The sequence below is a fragment of the Cibotium barometz genome, chromosome 16 (assembly GCF_041138505.1).
Source record: "Cibotium barometz isolate CiBa-2024 chromosome 16, ASM4113850v1, whole genome shotgun sequence".
In the NCBI taxonomy this organism is placed as follows: Eukaryota; Viridiplantae; Streptophyta; class Polypodiopsida; order Cyatheales; family Cibotiaceae; genus Cibotium; species Cibotium barometz.
The window spans coordinates 37,225,394-37,244,974 of record NC_141061.1 but is presented as its reverse complement, the minus strand read 5'-3'; the positions used below and the strand labels follow the sequence as shown (position 1 = coordinate 37,244,974).

The following is a 19,581-nucleotide window of genomic DNA, read 5'->3' as shown; positions in this document are numbered from 1 at the left end:
GAGATTGTTTGCATGAGGATGACATTTTGAGGAGTCCATCCACTCTTCTTTTTTCATGGTCAAACAGGAGAAGAGATGTAGGATGTATCTATGCACGGTTAGATAGATTTTATGTGGATGATTGGGTGCTTGACAGAGGTGGACATACTTTTATTGCTATACAGGCACCTCCAAATCAGATCATTGCCCAATGGTTTTATGTATTAGAGATCCGAATTGCCATGGATCAGCACCCCATGTACGCATCCCTGATCATTCGTTTTCAGATGCAGAGCTATCGCGTTGTATGCTTGATATTTGGAGATCTCATGACTTCTTACAGGCCTCTCAAAGCTTGGCCTCTGCTCTCTGTGATATTAGTGACTTTTATCACACATGTGCCCTGTCTAAGAGGCAAGAGGCCTTGGACTTAGAAAAGGCTATTTGATGTAGATTGGCTACCTTGCAGAAAGAGCAGGAGAAACATCCTCATGCTCAATGGGTTGCAGATTCTTTATGTAGCAGAACTTCATCAATCTCTTGAGCAGCGCACGGAGTACCGTTTCCATGCTTAGGAATCCTTTTGAACACAAATGGGTGGCAGATGTAACAAACATTTCTTTGCTTCTCACGGCCCATCTCATGCCAGAGATAGTGTCAGGCAATTGCAGGATTCACATGGCACTCTTCACTCAGATCCTCTTATGGTTAGACAGATTGCCACCGATTTCTATTGCTAGCTTCTTAGTATTCAGCCACATTCTGATTTGAGACACACGGCACAGAGGAAGGTTTGGAATGCATTGCCACATTTGATCACTGAGGAGATATGTGCCACTCTAGATGCCCCTTTTTCTATGTAGGAGTTCAGTCATGCTCTTCATGCCCTACCTCCGGGTAAGAGTCCAGGGGAGGATGGCCTCTCCCCTGTTTTTTTCATTAATTTTTGGGATGAGATCGGGGCTGTGATCACATCGGCTTTGCAGGAGATGTGGAACACAGGTTCTATGCCTTTTTCTCTCATTGAGGGGCTTATTTATCTTATTCCTAAGAGCGGGGATAAGACATTGATTGGCCAGTGGAGACCTATCACCTTACTTGGGACTGCCTATAAGATTCTTGCTAGTAACGAAATGAGCATCAGGTTGCAGCCAATTTTGCAAGATGTTATTCATGATACTCAGAATGGATTCTTACACGGCAAGAGCATCTTTGATAACATTTTCTCGTTTTGGGAGGCCGTCGAATGGGCTAAAGAAAGCAATTAGCCCTTAGCAATTCTGCTCTTGGATATTGAGAAGGCCTATGATAGAGTGGATTGGGACTTCCTTGAGGGTACTCTTGGTCATATGGGCTTCTCTCAGAGATGGATCAAGGGAGTTTCATGCATGTATCGTGATGCCCACAGTAGAGTTCTTGCTTGTGGTGATAGAGGAGAGCGGTTTCAGATTTCTCGCTCAGTACGACAACGTTGCCCATAAGCCCCATTATTATATATCATAGTTGCAGAGGCCATGAGCATCTTTCTCTGCTCCACTACTGGTATTTCGGGATTGAGGTTGCCTCTTCGTAGTCAAGAGGAGTTGGTTGACTCTGAGTTAGCTGATGACACAGCCCTGTTTTTGGAGGCTTCACATATATGCTTATGTTTCTTTCGGGTAGCGCTAGAGGAGTTCTGTTTGGCAGCAGGGGCACTCATTAATTGACACAAATCTGTTGGTTTTTGGGTTAGTGATTCACCGAGAGTGACTGGGGTGCAGAGCTTGGTTTTACTTGGATCACTAGAGGATGCAGTGCTAGATATTTGGGATGCCAAGTTGGGATTGATATTTCTCCTGCACAGCAGTTTGCTCCGATACTTATGAGTATCCGGAAGAAGCTCCTCGATTGGAGCTCCAAGAGATTAGATTTAGCCTCCAGAGCTTTGGTGGCTAATCAGGTTTTGCTTGCCTCAGCTTGGTTTATTGCCTCTTGTTGGTGCTTCTCTCGTGCGTGCATTGGCCAATTGCAGAGATTGATCCGCAATTTCTCTGGTTGGGCTTGGATGGCACCTCAAACACTCGTGCCAGGGTAGCTTGGCTCACAATTATTCAGCCCAAAAGAGAGGGGGGCTTGAATATTGTAGATCCAGATGTTCAGTGTAGGGCGTTGCTTTGCAAACTTGTGGTCAGAGGTTTCCTACCAGGCACTGAGCCTTGGAAGGATTTTTTCTTGTCTCAGATTTCCGGATGTACACCCAAGGTCGAGAGAGATTGGATGCCCAACACATGTTCTTTGTTCACAGAGGCTGATATTAGGGCACCATCTTCCCCTCTTATTGCAGCCATTGTTAGAGCATGGAGAAGCATGACATATTTTTTGCGACAAAGGCTTCCTAGGTCTTTGGACGAGGTTGACCAACAACCTATTATGTGGAACGAGTTCATTAGGGATGAGGCTGGTCGACCACTTGGTGCATCTCGTTATATGCAATGGTCAGGATGGGAGAGATGCACATACACTGTTCTTGCTTGGAAGACCCTTAAGAGTCTTAGGGGCTCTCGCATTCGTATTGATCAGATTGATGCAGCTATTCCGCATGAGTGGCCCTTTGGGACTTTTCACGGAGACCATCATCTGAGTTGGCTGGGAGTTTTTTCGAGGATAGGCATACCTCTGCAGGTCATTGCTCTCTTGGGCCAAGAGGATACAGATTGCCTCATTTATTCTATCATGCCTGGTGGGTGATTGAGGAGATGTAGTATGGAGGAGATCATCCCACATACTAGGCTTAGTCCAGTGGGGATAATTGGTCGCTCGGGGAAGCACTGGTTCATTGACCCTTCTCCTCAGATAGTGACTCATGGCTCTTGGTGTTCGGGCTATATGGTGGCAGTCCTATCAAATATCTTCAATGGGATCCAGGAGAGTGGGAGTGGACTGATGCCTTCGATCCTTTGAAAAGCCTTCCTTTTTTGAGTTTCACTGTTCGGAATGCCAGGCTTCTCCTCACTCGATAGATGCATAGGATTCCTACTCTCAGGCCTCATTGGGAGAGCTATGATATTTCTCCAGTGATTCAGCACAGATATTCAAGATTCCCAATTTCTCACCCTTATGCATGATCAAGATCCACTGCGCTCTAGCAGGGATGATAACACCGTGCCCAATAACATGAGGTATAATAGATGCTGCCACTGAAATACAAACACCCCCTCTAGTCCCAACTGCCGAGGACCAGAAGGTGTGGCCAAAAAGCATCTTACCAGTTTTGCCACACTCAGATCTATCCAATTTGTGTTCCTGCAACAAAAGCACATCCATAGACTCTCCTGTAACAACAGGGTGAAGCTAGTCCTTCAAAAGGCCCTTCCTACCACGGGTGGGAAGCCCTCCAAGGCCCTGAACATTCCATGAGACGATTCTCATGGAAGAAGAGAAGAGGGTTTGACCCCCGATCTAAGAAGACGATGGGCAACCTGAGGACGCCTCTCATAATGCTGGAGGAAGGGAAAATCCATGGGGCAAAGTCCACTAACATGCCCTTGTCCGATGCCCTGCAACGTGCCTGCATATGTACGAGAAACCTGTACGCCCTGCGGGCATCAAGGGCAATGGCATCATGCTGAAAATCCTGCAATACATGATTCCCACTGTGCTGAACATCCTGCATATCACCCCCTCCAAGTAGAGAGGACTCCACAAAATCATTCTAATGTGAGATATCATCTCTCTGCAAAGATGCATCAGCTGACACATCCCTCTGACCAGAAACATCATCTATCTGTACATGATCCGAGGAGGCCGTCCCATCAATCGCACTAGGGGGGCGGGCGTGATAGACAACTTGCCACACCTGGCGGACTGAAGGACGGAAGGGAACCAAGGGAGGTGGCACTTGAGAGGCATGCTTACGAGGCCTCTTGTGACCTCGAGCGCGAGGACAATCTCGAGCAAAGTGACCCTCTTGGTGACAAACCTGGCACTGATCGGGTTTACCTGCAATCTCCATACGTTGCTTCAAAGGGCCACAAGGGCCCAGAAGCAAAACATAGTCCTCAAAGAGCTCAATGTCACGGGCAAGAACCATGACCCTGGGGACAGCATCCGCCGAGGCAGTGACCACCTGGGTAGAAGATGTCGGCAAGGCGTGAAGGGGGGGCACTTGAAGAACAAGCCCAAAGGCAGATCCGATGGCCTCTAACATAGGCCAATATGCGCGCGGAAGACCTGGGAATGTGAGAGTAATCGGGAAACGGTTCCGGTCTTCCTAGTAGCTGGAGTAGGGAAGACAGAATATCTTCCTCGGGCCCAATGGCAAAAGGCTGCCCTTCAAAACCTCTGAGGCTGCGTCCTCAGAATCAAAATCCACTTGGAAGAAACCTCTTCCAAGCAACTTGACATCTCGAAAGTGTAGAGGGAGGTTGGAGGACAAAGCCGCCAGGATCCAATCCCGAGCCTGGAGATGGGACGGGTGAGATCCAAAGATTTTGTGAATGAGGGTCGTTTTGGAGTCTTTCTCTATTTCGGCGTAGAGGACCGCGAGCTTGGCTTCGGAGAATACAATGGTTCGCCCGGCCGAGGGAGAATGATTAGCCATGATGCTAATCGAAGAAAACGCCCGACTTGAACCCGGATGAGGAGCAATCCGAACCAAGGGGAAGAGGAAGGTGTTGAGGCGGAGGAAAGGAAAGGAGGGTGGAAAACGGAAAAGCAAAAAGGAAGGGGAAGCAAGGGGAGAGGCTGGACACAAAGGCGAAGAGGGGCGGGGGAGGGGCAGCACAACAGGGCTGCGCTGAGGGAAGAGGCGGAGGAAGGAGGGGAGGCGGGCGAAGAAGGGCGGGCAGGGGCACGGGCGAACAGAGGGGAAGGAAAGGCGATTTAGGGCGGGCAAAGGGAAGGAGGGGAGGCGGAGGAGGAAAGGGGGCGAAGCAGGAAGAGAAATGGAAGGGCGCAGCGAAGGAGGAAGGAAACGATGGATGAAGGAGGGGGCAGCGATGGAGGAAGGAAGCGAAGGCAGAGAGGATCAGAGGCGGAGGGGAACAATTCAGGCAGCGAGGAAGGAAGGGAACGATGGAGGAAGGAGGGGCGCAGTGAAGGAGGAAGGCGGGGCGCAACGATAAGGAAGGAAGTGATTCAGGGTTCGGGGAGCTCGCGATTGCTCTACAGATTGGTGTCCAGATTGATGGGTCTCAGTGCATTAGTACTATATGGGGTGATATCATCCACACTCTTATGGCTACTTGGGCTCGCCTTCAGGGGCCCTCTCGTTCTGCGCAGGCAAAGCGTGTGATATTTATGCGGGAATGGGACCATGGCATCTTCTTTTCCTTTAGTACCACGGGTCTTACATGGCATCATGATGCTCCTCAGTGGTTGAAATCACCTTACATATTGGGGTGATTCTATTCTTTTCCGGCTTATAGCTGTGATTGTTGTATGTTTTTCTCATACTTAATGAAAGTCTCTTTCTGAAAAAAAAAAGGGGCTCTGGTGTGCTATAACTTGGACACACCGTCCAAGAATGCCCAAAAAGGAAGTACTCCTTTTGTGAAAAGGAGGACATGAAGATAAAGAGTGCTACTACCTTAAGGGGTTTCATCAACTTCATCAACCACACACTCCCCATCCCACCTCAACAATTCTCAACCTTGCCCATTGTACCACAGCTGCCATTGCCGTTCCATAACCCTTTCATGCTGCTACGCCTCCTTGCCCACCCACTCCCCAGGTGACCTACCTTCCACCACTCATGCCAAATCCTCTTGCCCCAACCAGCATGGCAACAACCCCTGTGAACCGTCCTATTCGCCCTCCCAAACCTCACAATCATCTCGTCCTTTGCTATAGATGTGGGGAGTATAGTCATTACCCAAGCCACTGCCCCCTTCCTGAAGGTGCTCCACCCTGCCGGAATTGTCCGGAATCCAAGGATCATTATACCCTGGATTTCCCCAAGCAAAGGGCATCCACATCCTCCGACTTCACATTCCCAACTCCAATCACCCACTTAGTATCTCTAGGACATCCTCCATCTCAAGGACATCCTTCTTCCATGGGACATCCTTTGTCCACTTGCCAACCTTCCTCTCCCACTCTTGGAGTGTCCGTGACAACCCCAACACCTACCCATGAGGATCCACCATCCACCACAGTGGTCACTAGATCACAAAGGAAGTCACACTCCATGAAATAGGCCTCGAGGTGACAGGGCCAGCCAACTTCTGTGTTCAGATCGCCGACCAACGGGAGGTGACCCCTATCGGCCTAGTAGAAGGTGTCGCTGTGGTAATCCATGGGATACCATTCCTACTGGACTTCGTGGTAATCCGGCTTCCTGAAGTCAGAGGGGTCTACTCTTTACTCATTGGTCGACCATGGCTTAGGAGTACAGGTGTTCTGCATGATTGGGGTTCCGACCAATTGTGCATTCCTCAAGAGCATGGACAACAAGAGCTTAAATTGGAGGAAGGTTTGGACCAGGGCCACAGTTGCCCCCATTTCTTCTCTCGATTCTCCGACACCCACTTCTTGGTCGACAAAAGAAGAAGGCCTTATTCCCCATGGTGATGAGTCGGAACTCCTTGACAACTCCAGGCGGCAGAAAGCCTCATATCCTACATGATGGAAGTCAGTGTGGAGAACCCCCAAGAAGGCGAGCCAAGCGAGCCCACCCAAGTCCCCAACTTGGGAGGACCCACCTTAGATCAAGCCAAGCATTGCTGCAGGAAGAAGCAATTTTCTCTAGCCTCCACACCTTTGCCCAACTCCCAATTGTTGACGGTTCCACCACCTTTCCAACCCTCCCTTCCTCGCCGACATCAACGTTCCTACTGGCACCCTTCCCTTGTCTCGTCTACTTCACAGCTAAGCAAGCCTAGTTACCCTTATGCTCTGCACCGTCTATTCCATCGTCACTTTATTTCATTTCAGTCATCCTCAACCTTACCTCCTCTTCTACCCACACCACAAGGGTCCACCGTGAATCTCCCTCCCGTTCTGCACACACCATCAAGGATGCCCTTGATCCTTGCAACACACACTTACCTATCTCATGGCTATGTTCCCAACCATCTTACAACCTCTAGCACCATTGGCCACTTTGGTAGGCAAATGCCACCTCCTATCTCCAACGGTCATGCCTATAACCCTCGTCACATTCTAGTCCCACAAGGCCACCACAACGCGACAACTCTCCTCTAACCCCACCATGTGGGAGTCTTTCCTTTCACTTCAAGCCACCATTCAACTACCGATCACCAGTTCTGCGAGTCAGGCATGCCACTGAGTCCGGACACAGCAACAAGATCAACTCCCACAGACACCCAACACAAGCCCCACCCACCTTGGTAGGCAAGTTTACCTCTTAGCCTCTCAAATAATAATAATAATAATCCCCATTATTCCCTCAACCGTGCTCTGGTTCATCCGCCAACTTCAACCCTTGGTTCGTCCGCCATCCCCTGGTTCATCCTCCGACCCATGCGATCTGCCTAACCCCCCCTCTGGGCGGCCATCCTTTCACCCATTCAACCCCTCTGGCGGACATCCTCTCAACCTCTAACCCCCCCCCTCTCTTTGGGTGCATATCCTCTCACCCATTCTCCCCTCTGGCAGACGTCCTCTCAACCTCTAACCGCCCCTATGGGCGGATGTCCTCTCACCCATTCACTCCTCTAGCCGACGTGCTCTCAACCTCTAACCCCACCTCTTGGCGGACGTCCTTTCGTCCTCTCACCCACTCACCCCCCTCTGGCGGACATCCTCTCAACCTGTAACCCCCCCTCTTGGAGGACGTCCTTTCGTCCTCTCACCCACTCACCCCCCCTCTGGCGGACATCCTCTCAACTTGTAACCCCCCCCTCTTGGAGGACGTCCTTTCGTCCTCTCACCCACTCACCCCCCCTTTGGCAGACATCCTCTAAACCTCTAACCGCCCTCTTGGCAGACGTCCTCTCGCCCACTCACTCCCCTCTTGGTGGACATTCTTTTGTCCACTCACCCACTCACTCCCCCTCATCCTCTCAACCTCTAAACCCCCCTCTTGGCGGACGTCCTCTCAACCACTCACCTTCTCTCAGCGGACATCCTCTTGTCCTCTCAACCATCCACCCTCTCTTGCGGACATCCTCTCCACCCTCAACCCTTCCTCACGGACGTCCCTCCATTGCCACCCCAACCCTCCCTTGCGGCCATCCTCTCCATCTCACCCTCACCTCCCCTTGTGCGGACGTACCCAACCCCCCCTTGCGGTATCCTATCAACCTTCACCCCGACTGTCCATCCGCTCACACCTCACCTTCCTCCTTGACTGTCCGTCCCCCCTCTCAAACCCCCTCGCGGATGTCCTTTCACTTCCTCTCACCCCCTCCTCGCGTTAACCCCAAAAATTCTGCCCTTGCTTATGTGTTCAGCACGCTCCCACAACCATCGCAGTTGCTATAACATGGTGGGCTCCTTCACACCTCCTGTGTTGGTCGCCCTTTTTCATACTTTGCCGCTCGCCCATTGCCAACCTGCCGCTTATGCACCTACCACCCTGCTAGCCCTGCTCACTGTCTGCCCATCAATGTAATAGCCTTTGCCTCCTCCCTGTTCGTCACTCCTCCCATCACCACCACCCTTGCTCCTATACTCTCTATAACCGCTTCTACTAACCCTTACCTACCCCAGAACTCCCACCGCTTCCACATGCAGGTGGACACCTTCTTGTTGAAGTAGTAAGCAGCTGCCTATTGGCATTGATTGACTCAGGAGCACGACTATCTACAACCGTCTCAGCTGCACATTCACAACACCGAAGCCGTGGTGTTGAGGTGGATCTACAAAGGAAGGCCAAGATCTCATTACGCTATGGAAAGGCTTGTTGCTCTGCACAGGTTCAAATACATCAGTGCTACAAAATGTTTTGCTGCCGGTGTGAGCTGTTGGACCCTATTGGAGATATACTCACACTGATCGACTTGCGAGGGGGCATGCCTCCCTTGCCCGTATGGAGAGGTAGTGTTTCCAAGCACATTTCCAAGAACCTCCCACTAAGTGCTGGCTTTTTGATACTCTAGTACGATCAGTGGGTATGTATGGTGCAGCCTTTTGGGGGCTAGGACTAGGGAAGGATTACCGGAGGAGCATAGAGAGGCTACAAGTGATGATGTTGTCACACATGATCAGGAGTAAGCCATCTGTACCACATGACATTCTATAGGTGGAGTTTGGGGTGACCCCACTCGTTATAGATGCCCTTTTTCAGACTGTCACCTATATTCAGCATGTATACACGCTTGACAGAGATTGCCTACCACGACTAGCACTAGAGTCCTCTATGAAATTATATTGCGAGAGGGAGAGGGAGCGATTGAGACGACCTCAGCGACACGGCCACCACCATTACCGACAGATGCATGGTACTCTGAGGTAGTCGAGTGGTTTCATGCACATAGCATACAGAAGGACCGTCTCCCTCGGTTTCAATATAGCCTGGATTACCCCTACCTTGATCTCTCACGATAGGAGATCAACCAGATCATCCGGTTAGATCTACTCGGGCTACACATACACCAGACATGGGTGTCTCCGTCAAAGATTGGTAAGAAGTGAGTTTTATAGAGATCACTCCTTGAGACTCTCCGAGGATGGATTCTTTGAGATCACGGGATACATACAATTACACATGTCACATGCTGTACAGCCAGCTCAGGGTATCCTCCCACCGCCTCAAAGTAGAGACTGGCAGAGCTAAGAATATCCCACATGAGGAGAGGACATGCACAATATGCACCACAGGAGCAGTAAAGGATGAGGCCCATTATATGTTCAGTTGCCCAGCTTACTAAGAGATACAGGGGGAGATTCCACTGCCTCTTCTGAGAGGGATTAGGACCACTCACACGGGTGATACAGTTTGAGGATCACAGGTGCTTGGGCATGTACAGACGACACAGGGATGTAGTGTTGAGGTGGCTTGCAACAACTTTTGTGCCACAATAACAACACTCTGCTTCGTGAATACTTCTCGGCAACGGCATTCATCACCTCTTGGATGCATGCACTTGCATGCAAATACGTCGCTTTTCTGTGTGTAAAATGGAATGATGGAATTGTAAGATTGGGCTTTGACCCCCCACATCAAATGGAATGATGGAATTGTAAGATTGGTCTTTGCCCAGCATGTCCTAGATGTGCACGACTTCCGGAGTCAGTTTACCATTGTTTATGGGAGTGCAGGGAAGCACAGAGGTTTTGGTTTGCGATTGCACACCTCTTTGGTAGGATTAAGAGGGATGCTATCATTTCTTTTGGTTATATCATTTGGTTGACACAGTTTGGGCCTCAACTGAGATTCGAGGGAACTAACAGGAGCTTGGCCATTATGGTTAGACAAGGAGTTGCTCGGCAGTGTTGTCTTCAGGATTTGCTACTTTCACACTTTGTCCCTCCGACACAGAGGTTAGACAATTCTGGGGAGATTATTGCTAGCATCTCAGCCTAGAATATTTGGAAGGCTAGATGCACTGAGGCCATTGAGGGTACTCCCATTCTTGTTTCTCAGTGTCTTTGCAGGATTTGGAGTGATATTATTCACACCATTATGGCTACCTGGGCCAGAATCTAGGGATCTTTGAGGGCTGCGGAGAGGAAGCATGGCCAGTTTATGAGAGAGTGGGACATTGGTATCTTTTTCACATCCTCTCATTTGGGACCCTATTGGCAGCACAAGGCTCCTGATTGGTTGAGATCTCCACCTTGCTTGGTGTGAAATCTCCATTTTGTAAAAATTTTTCATACTTAATAGAAGTCTCCTTTCTGGGAAAAAAAAAACATGTGTGTAAGTTCATTCTAGGAGCCAAGGGGGCGGAGGGTTCAACCAACCCTTGGTGCAGTAAGGGGGAATGGTTGCTTTGTGGTGATGCAAGCCTAACCCCACCTTCTCATGTCGTGATGGTTGATGATGAAAAAAAAAAAACAAAGAAGCTCCCCCAGGGTACTTCTCCAGGCATCATGCTTCTATCTTCGTCACCGATGACGGTGAGCACTCTAGTGGTGGGTGACCTGTAGCCACCAAGGGTGCCCACATGGACTATCCACCGCAGCAACGGATTGTCCACCAAGGACCGTCCACATCACGGACTCTCCACTCCAACAGTGGCGCCAAGCATTGGTATCATCCGCAGCATCGAAGGCATTGACGGCACCGACGGACACTCCAACGGATCTCCTAGAGATAGAGATTCTACCAAAGGCTACCACCTCATGGCGTCCACCAAAGATAGCAGATGCCACCGACTGGACGTCAGGCATATATGGTCCCTCGGCTCGTCCCCTAAAGGAGAGTCCGACATCCTTCATTCTTCATCTCTCACTAATCTTCATGGAGGACATCCTTATCCCACCTTGGAGGACATCTTTATTCCATATTGGAGGACATCCTTTTGATCTCACTTGGAGGACATCCTTATGCTCATCCTTCATACCACTTTGTACCCCTTTGTTCTATCATCAGCTTGAGCTATGTCGTCCTCTTCATTGTGACCTCTGCTAAGTGTGCACGATACAATGAAGGACATGTATCAGTGTTCTCTGAGTAGTGCAAGTGTTCTTATTCCTTTCACCGTCTCATCTTCCCTTGTGTTGTGTTTTGCTACGTAATGTCTTCTGTGTTGCGCTGTGAGCATCGAGGACTCCGGACATACTGTCCAGAGAAGAGCCACCACGTAATGTGCCGGGCAGCCAGACCTACTACATTGGCACAGCCGAGGGGGAGAGTGGGGCCTGAAGGAGACGGGTCAGGGGGAGCTGCTGAGGGGAGAGCTAGAGATGAAAGTTGGCAAGGCGAGGGGGGGGGGGAGGGGGGGGGGGGGGGGGGAAGGCGGGAGAAGATGGGTTCCTCAAGGTAACTTGGGAGGAGCCCATTGCCGACGCGTGGCTGCTAAGATAAATGCTCGAAATGGTTCTTTGAAAAAGCCATATCCAAATATGATCTGCCAACCAGGCATGCTCGGTGGCGCTGCTCAGCTCTGGAAGTTGGCTGATGGCTCTATCTCGGGCCAATGGTCTGTGACTCTCCAGCATCGATGTCAGTTGTGGCCGGATCCTAGTGCTCTACTACCTGATGGCCAACTTCCCTCCCACACCCCTAAAGAGGATTTGAGTTGGGAACCGCGGGGGGGGGGGGGGGGGGGTGTCTCCTAGATTGACGACGAGGACAAGCTCTAGTGAGACACCCCATCTGCCAACAGCCTTGGGAGGCCACAATACTCTACTCTCTATGGAATAGGGGCTCCCCGGAGGCAAGGAAGAGATATGGCATGCGGTACTGTGTCCGGAGAGGCTATGCAGATACAAAGGGATGGAATCCCAACCGCCCAAGCAAGAACCAAAGCAGCAGTACAGGAGGATTCCATCACTCTCTCAATGGCACCACCTATCACCGGGAGGAGAGGAAGGTATTCCTTCCTAAGGCCTACGAAGTAGACTGTCAAGGGAAAGCCTGAAATGCCATCCAAAGGGCCAAATGTTGGGTCAAAGCCATGCTGCCACCTCACAAAGAAGGCATGGGCTGTATGCAGCGTGACGAGGCTTAGTTGCATGACTCTGTCCGACGGTGCTAGCAAGTCAACCTCGTAGTAGCCACACCCCAAAGGATGAATATTTGTAATCTTTCCAGGCGCAATAAGGAGGCTAGCTGGTAACAACAGATCCCTGAGCTGTCTGCGCACCGGGCAGCTCTACCAACAATCTTGCATACCAAAGCGGAGGCATGTAAGGATGTGACTGTCGAAGCGAGGAGCTGGAGGTCCTCTTCTAAAAAGGAGAGGCAAGGGATGGCACCCTCGATCAGGGATGACGGAGCGGCTACCATGGATTCCTCCTCGGGGTTCAAGACTAGAAGAGACCAAAACTTGCTAGAAGGAAGAGCTGCCCGAGAACTCAAAACTTGCCTTGAGATACACTGAAGGGGGTGAGGCGAGAAGGGGAACCAAGAGTAGGAAGGGGAAAAAAGAAAAAGCAAAAAACCCAAAAAACTAGGAAGAGGCGCTGGAAGGGGGAGGAGACAGGGCGGACGGGATGCGGAAAAAAGGAGGGGATGGGAAGGACTGACGGCAGAAGGTGGGAGAAAAAGGACAAAGAGAAGGTTTATCCTAAGTTGTCCAACAAGTACTATGGACCTTGCCAAATATTAGAAAAGATCAACGATGTGGCTTTCATACATTGGAGGATCATTGGAGGATTCACAATGCTTTTCATGTGAGTCTCCGAAGAGATTATAAGGGTCTCAAACCTTTGGAACCAGTGAACAAGGATCCACCAAAGTAGAAGAGCTAGAGGAAGTTCTTAATGGCAAGGTTACTAGAAAGTACATTGTCAAGAATTATTCGGCTATGGATGCCAAGTGGGTGGATTAGAACTTCTTTGTGGACTATCTACACATTTTACAAGCTGATCACGAAGCTTTTCAGTTCAAGACAACTGATTAGAAGCCGAGGGGATGTCACCGGCCCTTGTATTTTGACATCCAAGAAATTAGGAACAAAGGAGAATGCTCAAGGTTTATACCCTAGGGAATTGAGTATTCTAGAACTTGAGGGTTGTAGTCCAAGTTGTATCCAAAAGGAGCAACTTTGAGATTAAACAACACTAAATCTTATGTACAAGAGTCATGGGACTAGCCATCTCATGGAGGCACTGTTTATCAGCAAAGGAAATCGGAACTCAATACATGGATATGAATATTGTTAGTCTACAATAGTCAAACACTGACAAAGGTAGTTGAACTACAGTAGGAATTGGTGTCAAAACCAAGAAACTGTTTGTGCATTCATTTGTTCATTTGATTTACGCTTGTGAGGACAACTGTTTAATAAGTTGGAGGGATGTCACCATAGCATCAAAATATAGGTTGCTGAAAAAACGCAACGTAGCGCAAAAAAAGATGTCTTGGCACAACCACATGGCAGGATAGTAGCGCAAGGCAACCTCACAGGATTGGAATGATGTGACCAGCTTTTGGAAAGCAAAAGATTAAAAAGAGAACTTCTTTTATTATTAAAAAAATAACTTTTGGGCTATAAGTGAGTTTTAAAGCGCTTTATCCAAGGGCTTTTGGGCAAGAACTATAAATTTAGCTATTGTCTCACCGTTGAGACATGTAAAAAGACAATATCTCTCTAGCTTTAAGAACTTGTACTCAAGATTGCTCCAAGGAGTTTTATCTAATATAACTCGGCGGAGGGGGGAGGGGGGAGGCCCAAGGCTATTCCGACCCCTAGTGTGGTGTCTTCTCTCTCTACTCTCTCTCTTTTGTTTATTTTCAATTTTTCTCAAGGTTTTACGCGTGAATTTGTTGTTTTCTTGAAAATAAGCTAGGTACCCGTGCCATAGCCCTTATGAAGGCCTGTATTACAACATATGATTGTCCACTTTATTTGCAAAATGAGGAGTAGAAAGAACAACTCTTGAGGATTAATAGAATCTGGCCTATAGTAGTTTAAGGTAGCTATCCAGATCATGGTGCAGAGAGAGGTGATTGGCATACCTACTTCATGTAAGGTGGCCTCTTTTTCTCTTCCCAACCCACCATGTTTGGCTATGGATTCACCATAAGGGATTATTCATCAGATGTCCTTGCAAAACTAGAGAGCTAGATGCACGGAAGCTATTGAGGGTGTCCAGATTTCTGGGCCTCAGTGCATTAGTAATATATTGAGTGATATCATCCATACTCTTATGGCTACTCGGGCTTGCATTCAGGGGCCCTCTCGTTCTGCACAGGCGAAGCGCGTGATATTTATGCGGGAATGGGACCATGGCATCTTCTTTTCCTCCAGTACCACAGGTCTTACATGGTATCATGATGCTCCTCAGTGGTTGAAATCACCTTACATATTGGGGTGATTCTATTCTTTTCCGGATTATAGCTGTGATTGTTGTATGTTTTTTTCATACTTAATAGAAGTCTCTTTCTAAAAAAAAAACAATACTTCACACCTGTGAGCAGGTTCAAAGGTCATATCCAAGTCTAGAGAACTCAAACAGGTAGGACATCATGTATCACAGCAGGGTTAAACGTGAAAACGGTTTTTGCCCACAACCCGAATATTAAAAACGTACCAGAACTCCAACTCTCTGCATTAAAGTTTGAAAGAGTGATTGCTCATAAGAAGCAGCTGACCAAGCCTCATGCTCAGCTGTGAGCATTCTGAACAATTTATCCACGTTACTTTTGTAGAGCTCCTTTGCACATAAAAATCCAATGGCATGGGCCACAGTGTCTTCCATGTCCATGGCAGCTTGTTTGAGACTAGAGTTGGATCCAAAAGATTGCACCTACGCATTTTGGGAAGCTCTCAGAGCATCTTATTTAACAGCAAGCTTTAACATACATCTATCCAGAAAGAGTGTGTGCAAATAAACAGAGAAAGACATTTTATTTGCTGAAGAGTACTTACCTGAATTAGAATGCAAAGAATCTCTGATGAGCATGCCGCACAAAATGATCCACCCATTTTCACGAGGTTTGTTAGAACTGCAAGGGTCTGGCACAATCGGTCAAAATAAGTTTTCTTATTTTTTCATCGAAAAAGACATCTATTAAGTACTCTAGAAATAACACGAGTCAAGGCTAAAAGAATCAATACAGCATGAATAAACCACAAAACTGGGTGAAAATATTTAGATATGCCAGAGGAAACCCACAAAACAATGGATAGTCTTTCCATTCACCGAGAAAGCTGTCTTGCCAATCAGGTATCTAGAGGAACCCTGTATCCCAGGCCATAAGTGTATGCACAATATCAGTCTAGAAGCAAGAAAGGTAGGATCTGAATTCTATCTATGGGATCCCCCGTAGTGTAAAGATATGATCTAGTGTGGAGTGCCCTCTCCTGAAGCTTGCCTGCCCCGATGCTCTGAGTCTCTGCTCCTGCTCCTCGGACCATCTACTAAGCTCATGCTCCAAAATCGAACCATAAATCTTGGCCAAGGTGTGACCAATCATGATAGTACTGTAGTTGTTGGGGTCCAAAGGGTCACCTTCTTTCAAGATAGGTACAATAGTATTCGATGACCAGTTGACGGGGAAGCCCTCACATAAAGCCATGTTAAACATGTGAACCAGTAAAGGGGCTAGTGTGTCCCTAGCATGGGAGAAATGCTCGGTGAGGAGTCCATCATGATCCTATGCTCTCCCAGTCTGCATCCTGTCAATAGGATCTCTCACCATGCTGAGGTGAAAGAAGGAAGAGTGGGGGGAACGAGGTTCGGGTGGATGGGGGGGAGGTGGCTACTCGGGGGCATGGTAGAGAGAGGTGGCATAGGTGTGCCAGGTGCTAGGTGAAGTAATCGGAGTCAGAAGGCGATGATCCTGGAAGATCCTCCAGGCCACCTTACAGTACCTTCCAAGAAATAGCTGGTATAACTCTTGCTCAAGCCTGGCTAGGTAGGCTTTCTTCTTTCTCCGTGTGAGACGTCGAAAGATCACTTGCGCCTGCTGGTGAGTGGTGGATCCTAGCGCCATCTCCCGATGTAGACGGGCTCGGGTATCACGACATTCCTCGACGTACCAGCTATTCTGTGGGACAGTCTGTCTTGGTGATGTAGGGGTGGCTCTGGAGTGCGGGAAGGCAGCTGTAGCGGACATATGGAGTGTGGCTGAGAGGTGTGTGGTAAGCTCATCAAGTGGGATGTGGGGGTCGAGGTCGGAAAGGATGCGGTAGACGTGGAAGAGGTCTCTTTGGTGAAGTGGTATCTCGGACGGTCATGGGGCAAAGTAGGTGGTTGGATGGTGTATCAGCATGCGAGGGAGAAGGCGAGGTCTGAATGTCGGCTGCAACACCGATGGGATGAGGTGAGATGGTAAACTCCGGAATGAGTGGGAGAAGAGAGAGGGATCCAATTAGATAGTCCACTGTACTGGCTCCATGTCCGAAGGGGTAGCACGTGAAGGAGTTGTATCTAGGCCATCTAGCTAGGCCATTATAAATGGCAAGCGTATGAGCCGCCGAGGGCTAAGAGATACTCTAAATAGTCTATGCGGGCTGCTGTATCCTGTGATGTCTGCTCCAGATCCGTATCCATTGTGTCGATCTCCTAGTACATGGGATCATCTGTCTCAAAGAAGGGTACCTATGCGCCTGCAGTGTGGATATTGAATTCTCCAGCCAGGAGGATGTCCCCTAGACTGGAAAACTTCATAATGTCATCATAAAGGGGCAGGTACGGGGACTCTCCATGGGAGGCATATTTAGAATTGGAGGGTGCAAAGTAGCACACTGCAAGGTAGATATCTTGGGCCCTCTCTGTCTGGATCCTCACCCACAAAAACCGTGCAGCCTCGAATTCTCCGACCACGTGTATCACATGTTGAAACTCCTCCCTGTATAGTAAAGCCACCCCTCCCGAATATCGGGTACCCCCGAGAGAGAGAGCGAGAGCAAGAGAGAGAAAGAAAGAAAGTTGTATTAACGCCTTCAAAAGGCCAAAATGACCTATGAGACCAAAAGGTTACATCATATCCATGAGGTACATAATAATGGGTACAAAATAATAATAAAGAAAGATAACAAAAATCTAGAACTTTAAAATCTGATCTAGGTACATGGGCGGAGAGCTCTCATATCACCCTAATATCAAGAAGGACATTGTCAGACTGGATACTCAGAGGACATGGAGTTCACCTAGTCGTCCACTGGGGACAAAGATGGCCTTCTACAGAGATCACCGAAGATCCGGGCCATCATCTCCCATAATCGCAAGACCTTTTCGTGCCAGCTCAGTTTTACCACCTTGAGGACCATGTCACAGCGGCCCATGAGGGATGTATTAGGGTGATATGAGAGCTCTCTGCTCATGTACCTAGATCAGATTTTAAAGTTCTAGATTTTTGTTATCTTTCTTTATTACTATTTTGTACCCACGATTATGTACCTCATGGATATGATGTAACCTTTTGGTCTCATAGGTCATTTTTGCCTTTTGGAGACGTTAATACAACTCTCTCTCTCTCTCTCTCTCTCGCTCTCACACTAGCACAGGTGGCACACAGGAGGGAATGCATGGCACGCATCTTGGATGCACGGAAGGAAGGGAAATGGGCAGTGTACCGAGATGGGAGGGTGATCATCACCAAGCGACGTGCCCAATGACGGTGCGAGACCTATGAGACCAAGCTAGAGATTGTGGTTTGGAACCGCAATGGCGCCTTGAGGACAGATGCAGGTCCTTTCGGAGTTTACCATCTCTCCTCGCCCCATCGGTGTTGCAGCCGACCATGCATACCTGGCCTTCTCACTCACATGCCGATACACCATGCAACCAACGTGCTTTGCCCCATCACCATCCGAGATACCACTTCACCAAAGAGACCTCTCCCATCTACTCTGATCACGTCTACCGCATCCTCTCCGACCTCGACCCCCACATCCCACTTGATGAGCTTACTACACACCTCTCAGCCACGCTCCATACGTCCGCTATGCCGCCTTCCCACACTCCAGAGCCACCACTACATGACCAGGAGGGACTGTCCCACAGAATAGTTGCTACGACGAGGAATGTCGTGATACCCGAGCCCATCTACATCGGGAGATGGCACTAGGATCCACCACTCCCCAGCAGGCGCGAGTGATCTTTCGACGTCTCACACGGAGAAAGAAGAAAGCCTACCTAGCCAGGCTTGAGCAAGAGTTATACCAGCTATTTCTTGGAAGGTACTGTAAGGTGGCCTGGAGGATCTTCCAGGATCATCGCCTTCCGACTCCGATTACTTCACCTAGCACCTGGCACACCTATGCCACCTCTCTACCATGCCCCCGAGTAGCCACCTCCCCCCCATCCACCCGAACCTCGTTCCCCCCACTCTTCCTTCTTTCACCTCAGCATGGTGAGAGATCCTATTGACAAGATGCAGACTGGGAGAGCACAGGATCATGATGGACTCCTCATCGAGCATTTCTCCCATGTTAGAGACACGCTAGCCCCTTTACTGGTTCACATGTTTAACAGGGCTTTATGTGAAGGCTTCCCCGTCAGCTGGTCATCGAATACGATTGTACCTATCTTGAAAGCACGTGACCCCATGGACCCCAACAACTATAGGACTATCATGATTGGTCACACCTTGGCCAAGATTTATGGTTCGATTTTGGAGCATGAGCTTAGTGGATGGTCTGAGGAGCAGAGACTCAGAGCATCGGGGCATGCAAGCTTTAGGAGAGGGCACTCCACACTAGGTCATATCTTTACACTACAGGGGATCATTGAGGAGGGGAGAGGTCACGAGCAATGGACATACTGTTGCTTTGTGGATTTCCGCAAAGCTTTTGATACTATCCCACGGGCTAGACTGATGAGGAGACTGCAGGATATGGGAGTGCCAGTTGAGATGCTGTGGGGGATCATTACACTCTATGAGTCAGCACAGCCATAGTACGAATCCAAGAGGTGACTCAGAGATCATACATAGCACTATTGGGGTGAAGCAGCGCTACCCCTTGTCTCCTACTCTATTTGGTCTATACATTGACAAGATCTCGGATTACATAGACAGACAGGGAGTACCAGGAGCACATTTGGTAGGAGTCTTGATACCGATCCTCTACAGTTTACATACAGTGGAGAGCCTGTGGA

General features: G+C 49.0%; 1 protein-coding gene across 8 annotated transcripts in view; it reads right to left on the bottom strand.

Annotated features, from left to right (window-relative positions):
* LOC147630606 (uncharacterized) overlaps positions 1-19,581 on the bottom strand; it is a 280,387-nt gene that overhangs the window by 61,321 nt on the left and 199,485 nt on the right. For all 8 annotated transcript variants that reach the window (XM_086810544.1, XM_086810547.1, XM_086810550.1 and 5 more), the window contains 2 exons: positions 15,405-15,491; positions 15,067-15,282 (listed from right to left, as the gene is read on the bottom strand). In XM_086810544.1, the coding sequence (XP_086666670.1) occupies positions 15,067-15,282; positions 15,405-15,491 (303 nt within the window). The remainder of the gene's footprint in view (positions 1-15,066; positions 15,283-15,404; positions 15,492-19,581) is intronic.